Consider the following 19,592-nt stretch of genomic DNA (forward strand, 5'->3'; position numbering starts at 1 on the left):
CACAGATAGTTAGAAACTAATGACATATACCAAAGAAAGCATGATTTTATTTAAACTTTAACAATTATTTATGTCATGATACTGTTGGATTTGGACCAAAATGCTGAACACAAAAGACAGGAATAAATAAGAAAAAACTGCTTTAATCCTGCACTCACACTATAATACAAAACAAAGGAGGCCCACACCTAGAGAAACAGTGCAGGACCAGTCTTCATGTTATTTATCAATAATTTTCATCACAGTTTTTACCAAAGAACTTTTTTCTTCTGATGAAAACAAGACAATAACTAAATAAAAATAATGCCGAACCAACTTTAGTTATGCTATAAACAGGAAACAGGAATGCAGATTTGACACAGAGAACACAGGAGGGCAGCAAAAACAAACTCAGGGAATTAGCTTTGGTTGTAAATGACAAAAAGGAGACGGACTGAGAATAAAATCATGAAGAGAAATAAGCTAGCATATAAAGCTCAAAATGGCCAGAATTAAGAACAAACTAAGCAGAAAGATACAAATGTGAAAATCTAAACTATAACTAAAAAAACAAAAAACAAAAACAGGCTGAAGGTAATAAACACTAACAGACTAACCCAAAAAAGCACAAAAAACTCAGTAGATACACAACGTTTACCTAACATCTTTCGTCATGGTCTATGGAAAAATGTACTTGTGGAAAAGGGTCGAGCCACTCCTTGTAATTTTCCATCTTCTAGGAAAATTGGAAGTGCACTGATTCACTGTGCAAGCATTAATCAAATAACAGTATTTAAATAAAAAGCTTTGTTGTACAATTGTAATGAACTTGAATGTCTTTTATTTGGTATGACCACTTATAATCTTTAACATAGCCTGAAATCTTTCAGACAAGCTTACTTGTAATTTCTTTAACTAGTCTGCAGGAATAGTTCTCTAGTCTTGTTGAAAGACACTCAACGCTCTTCTTGGGATGTTAATTTTTCTGTTGTTTGTCAGCATGATCCCACACTGCTTCAGTTCAGTTATTGTGCAATCAGCTGTACCTCACTGGGTACCCTAGTCTACTCTATTCCCTGCACTATGTGGTTCCTGTCATATTTCAAAGCAAAATGACCAGGTGTACATCAGAAGTTAGTGAGGGTTATCTGTCTATATGGCTTCCCAAGGCTGCTATTGGATAAAGAAAACTATTCAACAAGAAATAGGAGAGACAGGAAAGAGAGGGGGCAAGACATGCAGCCAAGGGCCGGCCATACGGCATATGGTCGTCTGCTCACCCACTAAGCTAAACAGGTGCCAATCCACATATTTATTGATAAATATTGAGGTGTCATATCTCTTCATAAATGATACAGGGGAGGTCAGAGATTTTTTTTTTTTTAATTCCAAGAAAGTCTTGCTCCTTGGAAGCAAAATATAAAGAAATGACGGAGTAGCTCAAAGCTTACGAACAGTCCTGTAAAGATATGACTGATTCAGGAAATTACAGCATTACTCCCTGTTTATACTGTCTGGACTTCTCTGTTTGCTATGATGTTGAGATATCATTAATAAAACCTTTAGTTTTTTTCATCTTTTTTCATTTGTGATTGCATTAACTGTGTAAACAGTGAAATCTTTAGACCGGTAATGATTTCCAAATGCTATAAAAACAGATTTATCAGTTTTATCCTCAGCTTGTACATCATCCAGTTCTGATATGTTCTAAATTTAAAGTTATGGTAATGACAACAATAACAAATATTAAACCAACTTCAAATCACACTGGAGTTAATGTAAACTATAATCAGTTTTTTTCTTTTGTAACTTGGAAGACTTAGATGAAGGGTTATCTAATAATCAGTATGTCTGAGATTGTGTAATCCCTTTTATGGTAAAAATGACAGCAGCATACCAAAATGAAGAGGAAGATCAGCTCTTTGCCAAACATTCCTTGCTTAGTCAGTTTTATATATCTGTCCTACATTTGTGACTTTGATTACTTGTAAATTCCAAATTTAACACATGGGACCGTTCAAAAAAGCAAAGCCCAGTGTTTTTATAGACAAAATGGATAAACACCAGTTTGCTTCCAGAATTAGGCTTTTTTTTTTTTTTTTTTTTTTTTTAAATCTAGCCACCCTGCCTCTCTTTAAACAATACAGAATTATGGCAAACATTAGTCAACTGTTTCCCTCAGTTTCAACATTTTAGAAATTAGTGATATTTGGTTTCCCACTATTTAGAAATAGTGGGAAAGATTTCGTCTGTCTCTGCACAACAATTATTAAACTTCTCATCATCTCTAACATCCTCTGTTAAAGTTGTTTTTACTTGTTTGTTCAGTTTAGAATGTTAAAACATATATAAAATATTGTAGTTTGGAGTTGTCACAGGGAGGGTGTATACTTTGGAAATAATATAGATGCAACCATTACCATGTCACAGCCTTTCCTGTAATTCATGCTTCTCACTGGGGTAACTTTTGGTTTGTTTAGTTCCTGAGAGAAAAAGTTCAGCCAGTTGCCCCCATATCACATTCTCTTACAAGGTGTCAGCACTCTTTATAACCTCAAAAGTTATCTTCTGCTTTAATCAAGGGTTTGACCAATAAAAACGTAAAGATGACTGATTCAGTGCAGTTCAAGAACAACTTTATTAAAGTTTTACTAAGCTGGTTACAGTTCAAAAAAGGTTCCTAAATTACAGGTTGCACATCGGTCCTCCCAAGAATAAGAACCAAACTAAGCTTGTAGTAAGGGTACATGCCAGAAGGACTTGTTTTAGCTTGCTGCTAAGAGAAATTCATACTGTCTAGAAACAAGTGGTTGTGGACAAACATGCCAAGAATGTGAAAAGATCCGTTTTCGACATGCTTGAATTTGTTTTACAGATGTTGTCATAGAGATTTATTTTTTGCTTTTAGCATGCAAAGGATTACCGTAACACAAGTAACTTGTAACCTTTTGAGTTTACTGTCATTTGTGTGGGTGTAAGACACACAAGAGAAGCTTTAATTGATTGGAAAATGAAACACTAATTTAAAAACAAAAATTAAAAAGTAAAGCTAAGCTTCAAAGGCCAGGGCAGGCCCTCTTATTAGACCCTAATCCAACAACATAAAATATATTAATACATGAAATTCAATTCAGACACAAATATTTTTAAAAAGAGTTTACTCTTTATATGTAAATTCATTTAGATTTTTGTGCTCTCTGTTTGTTTACTTGAGATGAGATTGGCATTACCATGACCAGATGCCTCACACTGGTCTTTCCTCCTGCATTGAAGGGGTTTAAACACTTCCCTTGCCCGCTCCCTAAAGTTCTTCCCAACAATCACATACAAGAAAGGATTCAATGCACTGTTGCTGTAGCCAAGGTACGTAGCTAGCTGGTTGCCAATGTCCAGCACGTATGCCCACGTGCATCCAGAGATGACCTCATAGTGATCCAAGGTGTCAAAGAAGATCAGAATCTGGTAAGGCAGCCAGCAGAGAATGAACACAGCCAAAACAATAAGCACAAGGTACGCTGCCTTCCTCTCCGCACTCCCGCTGTTGCTTCTTCTCATCTTCTGTCTCTTTAGAATGACTTTAATAATGTGGTAACTACAGAACAATGCAATTGGGACAGGAATGAGAAAGCAGACTATGTTCACAGTTATGTTGTACCGCAATCGCCACCCTTCATGGGGGTAGTCTAGGTAGCATGCATCAATGCCCAGATGGGGGAAGAACTGCACAGAGCGGAAAAGAACAGCAGGAAAACTGAGGAAGATACCAACAATCCAAATGGTTACACAAATTCCATGTGCCCAGAAAGCCTGCCTCTGCCTTCCTTGGGACAATGGTTTAGTGAGAGCCATATATCTGTCCATACTCACAACAGTAAGGAACAACACACTACAATAATAATTCATCCCAATGACAATATTGACAAGCTGGCACATGAACTCCCCAAATCTCCAGTGGAACTTGTTGATTATAGTTGATACCCAGAACGGCAGACAGGAAACCATGAGGAGATCAGCTGCTGCCAGATTGCTCAGGTAAATGTCAGCAACAGAACTTCTCCGCTTCTGAAGACAGAGGACGCAAAGCACGAAGGAGTTGCCGATTACTCCCAGAAGACAGATGATCGACATATAGGCAGGCTGCATGGTGTAAACCCACTCCCATGCATCCGTGTGGTTGCAGACAAACTCAGCTGTTGTGTTGTTCTCCATAAGTAACTCAGCTGGAGGGTCTGAGCCAACTGGTAAAGCTGTTGGATGGTGACAGTGATTCAAAAAGTAGAAAAGAAAAAAAAAAAAGCATGTTCACAACAAATATATACTCTAGTCTAACCTTTTAGTGTATCAGCGGCGGTTTGATGCATGTGTCATTACCTTTGTCCCATGATTTCAGTTCTTAGGGAGAGGGGATAATTGATTTAATGGAGTGTGGCTAATGGATGCTTTATCAGCCAAAACGCACACTACACACATGCCATCTTTAAAGTAGACCGTCTTAGCAACCAATTCAGTAATGAGCATTTCTAGTGTTGCAAAAGAAAGGCCACAAAAATATGTTGCATGTTAAAAGTACAGTCAGTCATTTTTGTGGGATTATTTAGTAAAATAAAAAGAATATTGTATAAATATACAATGATTAGTGTGTAATTACATCTACCGCCAAACTGAAACATTCTCTTGTACTAAGTATTCATCAATTAAGAATAAAAGCCAAAGCCACTTGCATCTTAATGAAATGTCATCCACTTCACCTTGAGCCTTATCTCCTGAACTGAAGTTAGAGCTACAACACTTAAAAAACACACATAGTAATACTTATTTATTCCCAATATTTTCACAGTTAATTATTGTCAGCAGATTAGATGTCTCCATATAGGTGACAACGTGCTGACCAGCGCAGTCACTGGTTATAAGCTAACATTACGCCAGTTAATGTTAGGCTTGAGCGTCCTAAAAATCATACTTTACTTCTGCTAAATAGCTTGACTATATTTTACATCATATGAGAGTTTATTAACTAAGTATCAAAGTCCAACAATGTTATATCCAGTTTAATGAAAGTTTCACTTATGCCATCTAAAAGCAGTTAGCCATGGCTAACAGAGGCTAACAGCAGCCAACAGTAATGTCCTAAACAACCCACCTCAATATTCGCTCATCAGAGAGAGAGGTTAATTTCTCTGAGTCAGTGACTCATATCAGTCTCAAAGTTTTACATTTCTTGAAGCTACATATTGATAGCTAAGTTAAGAGTAGACTGACAGCCTAACAAAACAGCGAAAGACTGGGGCAGAAGCGGGAGTCATGTTGCTATCTTACTACACTTACCACAAATGAACAGCAGCTAGTCTCTGTGATCACTCTGTGGTAAAAATGCAAAATACCACAAAATATTTAATTGAGTCATGCAGTATTATTCCTGATTCATTGCTACGTGCTGATATTATTCAAATATGGTAAAATATAGTGGGTACAACAATGCTTTTTACATAAACAGTGTTAGAAACACTTCAAGCAGCCATGGTTGCTCAGGTGCACAGTCTAAATTTAATGTTTCTCTTGCCTGACTAAAACATGTTTGTCCTACAATGACCACCACTTCTAGGATTATGTATGTTACTTCGAAGGGTTAAGGAAATTGAATTCATTTGACTACAATCTGCAATCTACTGGCATCTACTGATGAGATTTTACACACTGTCACTTAAAAGCCAAAATGAGCTTTGTGATTTGAAAGTTGAGCCAAATATGATTGCATTCTTTTTATCGGAAAGCAGGGGGCAACACCCTTTGCTGCATTGTAATTCCAGTTAGTACCATTGCTGTGTGACCTCAAATGTTTTCCCCTCAGTTTTCTGTCAAAGTGAATTAAAAAAAAGGGAATCCTTAGTAGAGTCAGCAGAGTTGCTCACTGATACTGTCACGGCTGCCGAGGCGAGCCGTGTGGCGTTGAAGGAAAAAGGACCCAAAATGCAGGCAGTGACCGATGATACGAGTGACGTTTATTTACAAGTGGCGGAGTGGCAAAACAGGCAATGAGGGATGACAAATAACTGAAGAAACCTAAACTGGGAAAACTAAATAGCAAACCTGAGATCATACGAAACGGGGTGAGGGGCAGAGAGCTGCAGACTAAGGAACAGAACACCATGGAACGCAGACGAACCAACAACGAGCACAGACCGACACCCACTATATATACACACACAAGGTAATCAGGTAATCACACACAGGAGGGAAGAACAGCTGATCCTAATACACAAAGACGACTGGAGGATAAAAGCTGAACACAATGACAACACACACAGACCTTCAAAATAAAACAGGAAATCCAGAACACGAACAGGGCACAAGGGGAGGACACAAAATACCAAAATCAGAATAACTAGAACATAGAAAAATAATCATAAAATACAAAATGCTGGGTCAACGACCTAGCACCATGACAGACACAAGTCTTTAACCAGTGTTTATGACGCATGGTTTCAAATCACCAAGAAAACGGTGTCGAAAGTGTTCACTTTCAGGTGTCATAACAGAACTTCACTAACAGGGTGAAGTCATACTGACTGTGTCCATGTTTATTAAACAGTCTGTGAACTCTTATGGAAACATGAATGAGGCATCTGCACTAAAACCTCTTCAGTGACTGTCATCCCCCACTGTGGTGTTTACAGAATAGTCAAAATTTTAATTAATATTCCCATTTAGTAGCACAACATAAACCAGAATAACATGAACTTTGAACATGAATGTGGGAGTGACATACATTCCAGATTTGAAGGACAAGACTAAAAATCACAAAATTAAAACCATTTTAAAAAGCAGACAAAAACACATAAAACGAGGTTGAACTGTGTGTTTTCTGGCAGACATTCTACAATTTGCGGTAACTTTTTCTGCATGCCTTTTGTTCCACAACAATTTTCAGCACTAGCAATTGTGGTGAAGCCTGATATCCTGCTTGGCAAGATTTGCCTTCATTTTGGGGACACCTATGGGTGTACCCTTGCCCACAACCCATTTTGAGTAAACACTTGGCAATTAAAAGGTGGTTTGGGGGACAGATATACAATAAAAAAAAAGAAAAAGTTATGTCTATACAGCCAACAAAAAGAAGCATGTTTGTGCGTCACAACTGGAAACTTGTTGAAAGAGTCACATGTTTAAGTCTGGAAACTCTGAGTCAGAAACACCAGAAATACTTAGCAAGACGCTGTTTCAATATGAACCTTTGGATGTTCAACTTAACATTCAAATGCATCATAAAGATTCATAAAGCGAAAGACCGCATGTTGATTTTATTCATCATTATGCTCTGAGTGAAACAAATAGTGGCATCATTTGCATCTTCAGCAATAAACTATATAACAAAAAAGTTGTATTTACATAAATTATTTTACAGTACACATATTTACATCGCAGAACCAGTACAGCCAAGATACTGATGACTACTACAGTTTGTAATATATGAATCCAACAATATCACATACTGGTGAGTTGTTGCAATATATAAAATATGTCTTCATTTTTTTCCAGTTCAAGCTAAACAACAGTGTTTTGCATTTGGTAGTAATCTGTAATACAACCACCTTTTCTAAACGTAACAGTGAGACGTTGTGCATCAGCTAACATACTAAAGAAAGAGTTCGTTAAAAGGTTTCTTAACAATGTATGATTAAGTCTGATTATTACAAAGCTACATCCACTGCGATTTCACGAACTTCATTTGATTTTAGATTTCATTTGAACCATTTAGTTTAAGCCAATATCATTAAATGACTGCCCACTATCCTTCTGTGCTTTTGTGTGCAAAAAGCAATTTTCATACAGCATTTTATACAGAAGTTTTCAATGTGGAGGACAGGTTTGAACGTGTGGAGTCAGATAAGGTTTTCCTCTGGTGGCCCCACTGCTGGAAGAGTTCTCTGACTTTTTTCCGGAAGTTCTTTCCTACAATAACATATAGGATCGGGTTAAGAATGCTGTTCAAGAAGGCTAAGTAGGTGAAGATCTGGATGCTGATGTCCACAGCATTTTCAAAGTGACAGCCTTCCAGTATCCCACCTCGTAAAAGCACATCTACTATGGTGATTACATGGAATGGCACCCAGCAAATTAGGAAGGCTACAAGGACTGCCAGGACCAAAATGGTGGCCTTTCGTTCTGTGTTTTCAGCATTGAACCTCTCAATTGCTTGCAATTTCAAAGCCTGAATAATATTAAAAGTGCAAAAGGAGATAATTGAAATGGGAATAACAAAGCTAAAAATGATCAATATCCCATCACAGATAACTTGTACGTTGTGGTTTGGATAGTTTAGATAGCACACAGTACCATATTCAGGGAAATATCTCACTTCCCTGAAGATGAACACGGGTATACTCAGAAGCAAGCCAAAACCCCATGTCAGCAGACACCCTAGTTTAGCATATTTTGGACTACGCATTCTTCCATGTGACATCGCATGTACCAGCGCCACATAGCGATCGATGCTAACCAGAACAAGAAAGTATATGCTGCAGTAGGCATTCATCTTAATTCCCACATTGATAACTTTGCACATGAAATGACCAAAAGGCCATTTAAAATCATTGAGCATGTTAACGGCCCAGAAGGGCAAACAGGACACCAGGACTAGGTCAGCAGCAGCCAGGTTGCTCAAATAGATTTCAGCTATGGTGCACGCCTTCTTGTGGAAGCAGAAGACAGTCAGAACGAACATGTTAAGCAGAATTCCCAGCACGGTGATGAGCAGAATATACACTGGTTGGTGTGCAGTGAGCCACTCCCATAGTTCGTGATCTGGACAATGAGTCTCATTGGTGTTGTTATTGTTTCCATATGATATAGTGGTGCTGTAGTCTGGGAAGCTGTAAAGACAAAATCAGACATGAAGTAAATAGGCAGTTAAACATCAACAGTACATTAGGTTCTTACCTTACATGTTTATGTAAAATACCAATGCGATAAATATGGAGCTTTAGCCAGCACTTAGCTGGCTATCGTCTCTGCAAACCCAACAGTTGCCCTGCTACATACAATATTTACCATACAGATATGAAACCGATGTCATTCTTCTTATCTTATTCTAAGAAAAGAAGTAAATAAGCATATTAATGAACAGATGTCCTAACTGTACATCCATTGTGTGCTGTTTGTCATTCTTTCTCTGTCGACCAGGTTCAGTTTTCCAACTAGTTGATTGCTGAAGAAATCTCCACCCACTGACTTAGCCTCTTGTTTCAACAAGAACAGAGCTGAACATGAAAACCTGTAATAAACGTGATGAATACATTTCTGGTTGTGGAGCAAGCTACTTTGCAGCTATGACCTTTGTATTGAACCAAAGGATAAGCTTAAAACATAAAGACATTGTTGAACAATAAGGGTGTTTGCACATCTGCAGCACTCAAAAATTATATAAGCTTGTCTGAGACTGAACCACCTTGTTCCACTAATGAGCATCAGGCATAGCATAATGTTGTTTATGCTTCTGCTTAATTCCCCTATCATGTTACCTAATTGGCAATCTGTTCTTTCAAATCATACTGTATGTACCCTATGCTTACATCCACGTGTGTGAATGTTTAAGAGCAATTAAGATCACTGAAAGTTGCTCCAAAGTTTGTTTCTGTTGGCGTAAGGAGCACTTGGCAGCAATGTGGCAGACGGCACAATGGAGGGCAGAAGCTTCTGTTGGTTAAAATAACCAAATGTTTGACATGGATTAAACTCGTCTTTAGAAGAACATGCTTAGGCAAAACCTGAGCTCTCATATCATGTAGTACAACTGATGTTTTAATGTACAACAAAAAAGAATAAATGAATAACAAAATAAAGAGAAAAAGATGCTTCTTCTGGTCATCGTCGATATGTAACTCTATACTTCTATACTCTACATTACACCCAAAAAGACATGTTTTTTTTTTTTTAAATCTCACTAGCTGTAACAACAAAGGCAAGAAGTTCATTTTAACAGCAGCTGTCAGCTATCAGTAGTTGTATTACCTGCTTTACACACATCAGAGTATATTTAACCTGCTTGAGCACATGGTTACTGACAAAATGATTCTAAAAAATAAAACAATTGGAAAATTATTCTCCATTCTTAGGGGATTTTTTTTGGTTATATCTCACATGAAAGATTTAAAAATATATAGAGTATATTTGATTCATACATACCTTGTAGGTCTAAGAGTCATTTTCCTATGTTCAGATGTCCTGCTGCACTGTTAACAGTTAACTCCCCCACTCTAGTCTGCCTGTCTGTGCCTCACGCTCCTAAAGGAAACTGTAATTAAAGTGATGTCACCAAAAAAAAAAAGAAGGCATGGCAAAAAACCTCACTTCTCTCATTTCACATTCAGTCTGAATGCTCCCTGTCTGTCGGTCTGGGTTGCACCTTATTCAAAGATGCACTAGTAACATGCAACAAGCCATACTAATATCCAAAGTAGACTCTAGACTCTAGGCTCATCTTGTTAATCATGTTTCTTTTGTTTATTACATTATTCACATTATTGTCAGAGTGGGTATTATACCAGAGCGGACACAGGGTTGAAGGCCTGTTTTTGGTGAAAAACAGGAGAAGGTGGTGGAGAAACAGAAAAAGAAAAGGGACCGAAAGAAAGAGAGAAAAAAGGGGCTGCAGGGGACAAACAAAAAGGGCGCAAAAGGCTTTAAATATGTTATCTCCTCATGCTGGTACTGCAGCTTCTGCATGTACTGTAACTTCTGCATGTGTTTCCATTTCACGCTTTCGAGAGGCAAACCGTGAAATGGACATGGCAGACGGGTGTGTCTGTTACGCAGTTTTCCGTGATATGGATTTGAATAAAACCAGGCACTTTTTGTCCCATGTACGCCTCTTAGTAAGTTCTTACAAAACTAAACAGTTGTGGCTTGACATAGTTCATGTTTACATGTTAAATATTTTCTGACCTGATGTATATACTCACTAGATAGCTAATTCTGGTTCTTAACGCAGCCAGTGACATCTCGGCAATTTAATGGTCAAGTCAATCTGCTGAAGTTCAAAGTAAGCATCAGAATGAGGAAAAAGGGGTCTTTCAAGTAACTTTAAATGTGGCATGGTTGTTGGTGCCAGATGCGCTGTTCTGATATATTTCAGAAACTGCTGATCTGCTGGGATTTTCCCACACAACCATGTCTAGGGTTTACAGAGAATGCTCTGAAAAAGAAAAAACATATCCAGTGAACTGCAGTTTTCCAGGCAAAAATGCTTTTTTGATGCCAGATGTGAAAGGATAAGAACATATTGACTGCTTTGAGCTGTTAGAAAAGCAAAGTTAACTCAAGTCAACACTTCTTATACAAAATAGTGTATGCAGAAGAGCATCTCTGAAGGCACAATGCATCAAAACTTGAAGCAGATGGGCTAGACCACACCGACTGAGACTTCTCCGAACAGGCAAACTAAAGTTACATTTTGTAAACTATACCACGGAAGACTGGAAAAAAGTTACACGGTTCAACTCAATTCAATTCAATTTTATTTATATAGCTCCAAATCACAACAACAGTCGCCTCAAGGCGCTTTATATTGTAAGGTAGACCCTACAATAATACATACAGAGAAAAACCCAACAATCAAATGACCCCCTATGAGCAAACACTTTGGCGACAATAGGAAGGCAAAACTCCCTTTTAACAGGAAGAAAGCTCCGGCAGAACCAGGCTCAGGGAGGGGCGGCCATCTGCTGCGATCCATCACAGCCTACCGAAATTTCATTGTTGACCATGTCCACACCTTTATGACTGCAATTTTCCCAGCTTAAGATTGTTGCTTCCAGTACGATAACTTGTCATGTCATAAAATTAAAATCATCTCAAATTAGTTTCTTGAACATGAAAATGAGTTCAGTGTGCTCAAATGAGCTCTATGGTCACCAGATGTCAATCCAACAGAGCAGGAGTGTCCAACTCCAGTCCTCGAGAGCTACTGTCCTGCAGCTTTTAGATGCGTCCTTGTTCCGACACACCTAAATCAAATGAATGGCTTGTTACCAGCCCTTTGCCAAACTTCATGGCATGCTGAAGAGGTAATTCAACCATTTGATTCAGCTGCGTTGGAGTATGGATGCATCTAAAAGCTGCAGGGCAGTAGCTCTCGATGACTGGAGTTGGACACCCCTGCAATAAAGCATCTTTGTGATGTGGTGGAACAGGGGATTTGCATCATAGATGCACTACAGCCAACAAATCTGCAACAACTGTGTGATGCTATCATGTCAATATGGAGCAATATCTCTGAGGAATATAATATGGAAACACGTCCCATTAGTATTGTTGGGAAGAGAGTTCCTTACACCACTGAAGTGCAGAGACAAAAGAATCCATTTACGGCACTTTGTAATATTTCCCGTAAGATAATTATTGCAGTGAATAAAGCTGCCAATTTCTTTAGAAGTGCATTTTCACTGGGCATTATGGCAATATATCATTAGGGTAATCAACATCGCCTGAACAGATGGTTATCTTTGCGTAGTAGGTTTCCATTTGATGGATAAAAGCAATTTTACACAAAGATGTCAGATTAAATGTTATGTTACTTAATAGTCAGGTAAAACAGGTAAAATCCAACAAGTCAGAGAGTATTGTAAAATGCAGATTTGTTCTATCCCAACTCACGGTATTTTGGTACGAAATAAGCCTTAAATCTCTGTTGATGTTCTGCAGCACCATATACACATTGTCACTATAACAGAGAAAAATACTTAAAATGTACAAATATACATGCCAGTGTTAAAAAATAATATGTAACAAATAGTGTTATGTATATTCAATTGGGTTAGTGCACATAGAATTTGGTATTGCACAGTGGTGGTTCATAGAGGAAATGGGGGGAAAATGGGGGGTAGGGGGTTACCGGTGCATGTGTGAGTTCAGGGTGGTTATATTCTTTGGGAAGAAACTGTTTTTGAGTCTGTGGGTTTTTCTGCTGTAGCGCTTCCCTGAGGGAAGCAGGCTGAACATGTTGAAACCAGGGTGGGAACTGTCCTTGATGATGTTTGCTGCTCTGCTGAAACAGCGGGAGAAATAAATATCCATCAGGGAGGGGAGAGGGCGGCCGATGATCTTTTGTGCTGTCTTGACTACACTCTGAAGCCTCGCTCTATCCGCCTTAATGCAGCTGCCGTACCATACCATGATGCAGTAAGTTAGCAGGCTCTCAATGGATGAGTGGTAGAAGATCAGCAGCAGGTTGGAGTTCAGCTTGTACTTCCTGAGGACCCTCAGGAAGTGCAGCCGCTGTTGGGCCTTAAGCATTGTTTGCATAAAATGCATGCTCAAAAAAAAGTTTTGTCTCACTCCGATTCCTTCTTTTTGCATGTTGAAGCTCTACTTGGAACCTTGTTAAGATCCAATCATGCAAAATATGACTTTTTGCCATTTTTCAAGTTGTCTTAAACTTCTGATCGGGACTGTATATTCAGTTCTGTCCTACCTACTGAAGAGCCTTCTGCATGTTAAATGTCCACTGTTTCGGCATATTCCTAAAATTTGCAGACACAAAACCACTAGACTGGTCTCTTTATCAACCGAAAAGCACTATGCAGGGTTCTTTGATTTTCTCTTTGTTGTGTTTTAAACAAATGGCAGTAAAGCCCTAAATTGTTGTACAATCCAAATAAACAAATTAAACAACGCGGTCATCGTGATGTGTTACCACCAGATACCAGATGCTTTTCCTCAGGGTGATGTCCATACTAATCGTCTAATCTCTAAACAGTCTCTCTTATCTTTCACACTAATAAGATTTTCTGTAAACGAAAAAGGCTCGTGTCTATGTGACATATTACTAAAAAGCACCAAAATGGAATAAACAGCTCTCCCATTAAGCAAGCACTTATCTGTGGACTGAGATTTTCATATGACCTGCAGATAACATATGGGTGCACATCATGGTAATTAGAGATATGTAATAAGATTTTAGCTAAACACAGAATACTAGACCGAAGGCCATCTTCAAGTTATCACTGATTCGAAGAGACAAAGGGCTTAAAAGCTGTGTGGAAACAAAGCTCGTGTGTCTTGGTCATGCTGTTAATGTGCAACGGATGCATGATCACAAGGAAGTTAGTGAATAGACTGGTATTCTATAATCACACGTTTCACTTCCCCACATCATGTCAGTCATAGGGCTGATACAGGCAAACTGTTGGACTATTCTGTTTTGTTTTGAGAGAACTGTTATTGTTATATAAGTATGTAATTAGATTGGTGAAGAGTGACCTCAGTTTGATCCCTGGCAGGTGGGATCCCTGCAGGCAGAGTAACACAGTTAACATTCATTTGTAGGCAGATTCCCAGCTGCTGTCTTTGGTTTTCCTCCAAGATGTGTCAGTGTTGCAGTAAATAGGTTGCTTCCTTCTTTCCTCAATCACCATTTCCTCATTTCTAAAAATATTAAATTTCAGATATCTTATTTGATGCCTTTTTATGCACTTGCATGATACATTTCTGTGTCTACTAAAGAGGGTATAGGCTCCACTGACACAAAAGAACAAAAGGGCTTAGTTCACACATTTGTTGCAAATAATGCATACCCCAATTAGCCGAATTTGGGTTGTAATATTTACTTAAGAATAGAATCTGGGCCCTTATGAACAGAGTTTCCATGTTTGAATAAAAGTGGGGGTTTTTTTTAAGTCTTAAACTCACAGCCCTGCAATGTAAATAGCATTTGATGTAAATCTAAATTCTGCTCTGTTGCCTCTAAAGTATGGGCTTAATATAAAAGGAGCAGTTAAAAAAAAAAAAAAAGCAAGTGAGGTTTCCTGCTGTAGAGAGAGGGAAATTTAGTGATGGAAATATTGCCACAACTTTGTTTGTGAGATTTAAAGTTACAGAGACTTCCCATTATTGTTAGTGGAGGTGAAAGTAATTGCACACATTGCAAAGTTGTGTCTTGCTTCCTGAAAAATCTCCAAAACAGACTTTGTTTATAGAGTTGTATTTTAGAAGATGAATTGCACCGCTTTTATTTTCATCTAGAAATAGCTCATGCCATGCTTTCGATGGTTATCTCAATGACTCTGTAACAATAGTAAAGCGCTGCCAATGAAAACACTGATGTAACTGTGACTGTTGATGCTCGAAACATGAAGTAGAGAATGTTGTTGTGGTTTCTTTCCACAGTATATTATGGGATGGTGGAAGGATAAACTTAAAGGAACACTGTGAAGTTTGGCTCTGATATCTCTAAGATTCTTGAGATTCTAAGCCATTTCTCTACCACTAGTTAAAAAAGGGGTTACTATATTGTGAAATAAATAAGCACTGCAGTCAAACACATCCTGTACAAGTGTTGTTACAAGCAATTTTAATAATTATATAAATATGAGGGCAATGCAAATCAGTTAATAAAAATAAAAACATCCACTTGTCCAGCTCTCTACAAATACACAAAATTCTATTACATAGAAAGGTGCCACCATATACTATACTCCCAAGTGGGCACACTGGCTGCCACCAGGAAGCCATATAATTAAGTACAAAAGAGGTAAAACACTAGTGGATAATGATCAGTGCTTGAATGTAATTAGAAAAATAAAATAAAAATAATTACAGTCGCACATAGTATAAATATAACAAGTATTAAAAAGGAGCTTCGTCTTATACACATGCATATGATATGTGCTTATTAAGTTCAGATATTCTAGTCAACACTGATCAGGCAGCTACAGGTTTATGATTCCTGAAAAAGTTTTCCCTGTACAAGAAAAATTAAACAATAAATCAGCCGGCTAAATTTCGCCGTGCACTTCTGTGGAAACATCCAGCCCCAAGTTATCAGCTAATCAACAATGGTAACTCATCGAGCCTGGAAGAGACACTTCTGTTTAGCTTTGCTACAACACACCTGCGCCGACTACAGCAAGTGTAAAAGCACTCAGGAAGTGCCAAAACCTCGAAATATAGCTCATAAATGGTACATTTACTGCACATATAGACCTTGGAGTGCTGTGGTGAATCAGCTTTCTCTACTGAGCAAGACAGCGGGGGCCTTGTACCTCATGCAAAGCGTCTTCCACTAACGCACCCACTATTCCCAGTAACGTGAAATCTCCTAAGGACCTAAGAAATCCCATGCTTTTAAATAGCACAACATAAAATAAAGTCTATTAACTTTAACAGCCTTTAAGAAAAAAAAACCTGTATAGAAATAAACCCAATGAATTGTCTCCCCCAGTTTATTAACTGAAGTTTTATAGACTTGCAAACTTAAAGGTCCTTGAGTAACAGGCTACATATCTGTCTGCTGTTGTTAGTTATGTCTCAGTGTGTGCAGTGAAGTACATAACGAATGTCTGGACGAGGGGGCGGCGACGCTCACGCTACTCCTCGAAAATACTCAGCTCATTTCCTGTCTCCTTCTGCCTGTCTCAAAAGATTTTTTTCCAGGCCGTGAGCTCCATTACTCAGTGTCCCACCCCCATCTCCTCTTCCATAACTCCACACAGATTTGAGACAACAGGGAGCAGCTCCGGGTATTTATCGTTTTCACAGCTGCCTCGTACACTCTGGGCTTTTGCAAGGAGAGTGAGTAAGCGCTTACAAAAAGTGGAAGGAGTGGCCACAGGCCTGTCTGAAACCACTAATGCAACTTTGATGAGCACTAAACCTTGGAACACAAACCCATTTCTTCAAACATCAAAAATTCAACCAGTGTTGCTCAAATGTTCCTGGCAGATAATATACAAACCACAGAACAATGCTGTTTATACTGCTGGAAATCCACAACTTGTGAAATAGGTTGGTCACAGATGCCCCTGTTACATTTAATATTTTGATTTAATAAAGGCATTGCAAAATGTTGAAATCAATAAAAAAAAGACAATCACAAACCAACCATCACAATTATTTTGCAAGACCTTGAGTCAGCAGTAAGTGGGCAGCCACAGTCTGAATGTCTGCCGTCTGAAATTTACTTCTGTTTTCAGCTCATGGTTTGATTGTTTGAAAAAAAAAAAAACATTTTAAGAAGATTTAAAAATTTAAGATCCAGGAAATCTACCATTTATGGTACTTCAAACGTGTTTGCGTCAACTGACATCGGCGAAAGTTGTGTATGTTCATAGTTTACAGAAAAAGAGAATGAGAAGTAAACTGTGGTAGAAGATCACTTTATTAGGGAAAAATATTTAATCTTCCAGTGACTTGCAAAGTACGTAATCGTAGCTATAACTCATGGTTACGATTTACTTGACATAAATAATTTCAAAAGGGCAGTCTTTTATCAACAGAGACTCTGAGCTAACAGACTTTTGAAGTTCCCGTCTGTGCTATTCTCGACACTAGCTATGTTGCTGCCAGACCACCTTAGCCAGTTATTTAGATTTACGTTTGAGTTTTGAACAGTTATTTTTAACAGCTTTCTTTGAACAGACCACAGTGTAAATTATGAGAAAAAGCTAGTTTTCTATTCTGACACTCAGGCTTCTGCAGCATACAAACACACTGTTTCATTTTTTTTTTTCATGTTTTTCAATTTCCTTTAAAAGAATGTCTGAAGACTAAAATGCAATAACTCAAACATGTTCGTCTTATTTTGATAGTTCAAGCCTCAAAACAGACATGCCTATCATCTGGCCTTGTTTTGAAATAAAAACAAACAAACACTGGTGTCACTTTTTAGAATTCTGCTCCTTACAGGCTCTCCACACTTACTTGCTTTGTGGCTCTTGAATGTCACCTGGCGTTCTCCTTTGCACATCTGCAAGAGGACTCTGTCACTTAAACATAAACATGTTTTTTTTGGCGCATCGGGTGCAACATGAGTCATCATAAGGTGCTCATAACACAGGATATGGGAGTGTTCCTTATTTGCTGACAGTCTGAAAGACTTAAAGGTCAATATTAGCTTTAGAAAAACTAAATAGTGGTGATACTTAGAAAATAAATCACAACTAGGTATTGCTATTGTGTGTTCTTACTAGTCAAAATGTTCCTCCATTTAAAAAAAAAAAAAAAGCTTTCAGAGAGCATTTATAAAATGCGAAAAGCACCTTTTGTTTGTGTTTACTTTGTTTGTCAAGAGTTTAGTACTGGAAAGCAAGTTCTGTGATAAAACTAGGAAAGCTACATTGTTTTGAGAAAAAGGCAGTCTGTTTGTGATTATAATTCCAAAGGATAAGATTCTTCAAGTATCAGAAGACTTTGTGACATGATCCTTCCTTGGCTGCTCCCCAAGCTGCTTCAATTTGAAGGGTGTGGCCCTGGCTTCTGCAGGGGTGGGCCTCACAACATAAAGTACACACTGCACTTTGAGGAGAAGCCTGGATCTTGAGAAATGAAGAGGGGGAATCTCACTTTAGGCAACAGGGATGAAAATAAGATATACTTTATATAGCTATGCTGTACTTACACAGTAATCTTAATGTATAATTAATCTAAAGAAAGATTTTAGAATCACAAACATTAACTGCAGACTGCACTTTGAGGAGAAGCCTGGATCTTTTCATGTAAAAATGTTTAATTTAGTGTCAAACTTAAGTCTCAGTATATGGGTATACTACTACTACTACTACTAATAATAATAATAATAATATAATTATAATAATATTCTACTTACCTCTTTGAAAGTTTAAACATCATTCTTGTGTTTGTTACACTTTGTCATATTCATATTTGAACTGCAGAAAACCAAAGGGAATTTATTGGAAACACTTGTTACTCTGACTCTTTTGTATACAGGATGTAATGTGTCTACTTCAAATCTTCATTTTCCTGGATACCAGCGTTTGAAAAAAATAAATAGGGAGCCATCTACTGGGCAAAGTATGTAGTGTTCAGTGCCTCGACAAAATGAACAAATGAATTCCTAAAACTAAACAAATTTGGTGCACATGCATGAAAATGATTCACGTGATATCGGCGTGCTTGTTGTCAGATGTGACATTAACTCTTCCTTGACCCGTTACAGAAAGAAGAGGTGCTTTTTAAAAATATAATTATGTAAAAGAAAAAAGTAACAAAATAAAAGTACTGTGTAAGTAAAGGCTGTGCATGAAACATTTTACACAAAAAAAGACTAGATTTTTTTTTTTTTTTTACACTTAGTGTTGAAGATAAAAGTGGTCACTATGATATCTAAGCTATTTCATAATACTGTATATTAGATAACAATTATAAATAATTAATGATTGCATTACTGAGTATTTGTTGCAAATACACAAGCTTTATTTGTAATGGCACTTTCCACTGATTGGAAGTTTACTCTAAGAAAACTTGTCATTAAACCACTGTCACTGAAACGACCTTACATGTGTCATGAATCATAACTGTGATGACACATGTAGGAATTGCTACACAGAGAAAACAGTGTCCCGGGGTCACTTGTCAGTTTCAGCGTGAGCTTGAGATGACAGATATCAGCATCGATCAATTTCCAAACACACGTCAGAAATTCATCACAACTCAGAGAAATGGACAACCAGTGTTAATCCTTTTCCTTCCTTTACTTTGGCCCTTTTTTTTCTCATCTCAGTCATCTTGTCATTTTCGGTCAGCCTGCCCATCTGTCTCTCTATGTGTCTCACTCTCCTTTTAATGGATCGTGCATTAGCCCCTGGAGTGGTTTCCACTTT

General features: G+C 37.9%; 2 protein-coding genes across 2 annotated transcripts; both read right to left on the minus strand.

Moving 5' to 3' along the window:
- Positions 1–3,159: 3,159 nt before the first annotated feature.
- Positions 3,160–4,460, minus strand: LOC120739777 (B2 bradykinin receptor-like). Its single transcript, XM_040041665.1, has one exon. The coding sequence runs from the start codon at positions 4,186–4,188 to the stop codon at positions 3,160–3,162; it is 1,029 nt and encodes a 342-aa protein (XP_039897599.1). The 5' UTR covers positions 4,189–4,460.
- A 1,496-nt stretch (positions 4,461–5,956) lies between these two features.
- Positions 5,957–17,769, minus strand: LOC120739978 (B2 bradykinin receptor-like). The gene is made up of 3 exons (XM_040042016.1): positions 17,674–17,769; positions 10,162–10,260; positions 5,957–8,849 (listed from the first exon to the last, which is right to left on the minus strand). The coding sequence occupies exons 2-3, from the start codon at positions 10,179–10,181 to the stop codon at positions 7,814–7,816; spliced, it is 1,056 nt and encodes a 351-aa protein (XP_039897950.1). The 5' UTR covers positions 10,182–10,260; positions 17,674–17,769; the 3' UTR covers positions 5,957–7,813.
- Between the last annotated feature and the right edge of the window lie 1,823 nt (positions 17,770–19,592).

Source organism: Simochromis diagramma, unplaced genomic scaffold (genome assembly GCF_900408965.1).
Source record: "Simochromis diagramma unplaced genomic scaffold, fSimDia1.1 OVJJ01000304.1, whole genome shotgun sequence".
Lineage (NCBI taxonomy): Eukaryota > Metazoa > Chordata > Actinopteri > Cichliformes > Cichlidae > Simochromis > Simochromis diagramma.

Excerpts from the sequence above, each read along its gene's own strand:
- LOC120739777 (XM_040041665.1), bottom strand. The coding sequence starts at position 4,188 with ATGGAGAACAACACAACAGCTGAGTTTGTCTGCAACCACACGGATGCA.
- LOC120739978 (XM_040042016.1), bottom strand. The coding sequence starts at position 10,181 with ATGACTCTTAGACCTACAAG. Across the intron at positions 8,850-10,161 it reads ATGACTCTTAGACCTACAAG|CTTCCCAGACTACAGCACCA; the intron begins GTATGTATGAAT and ends TTGTCTTTACAG.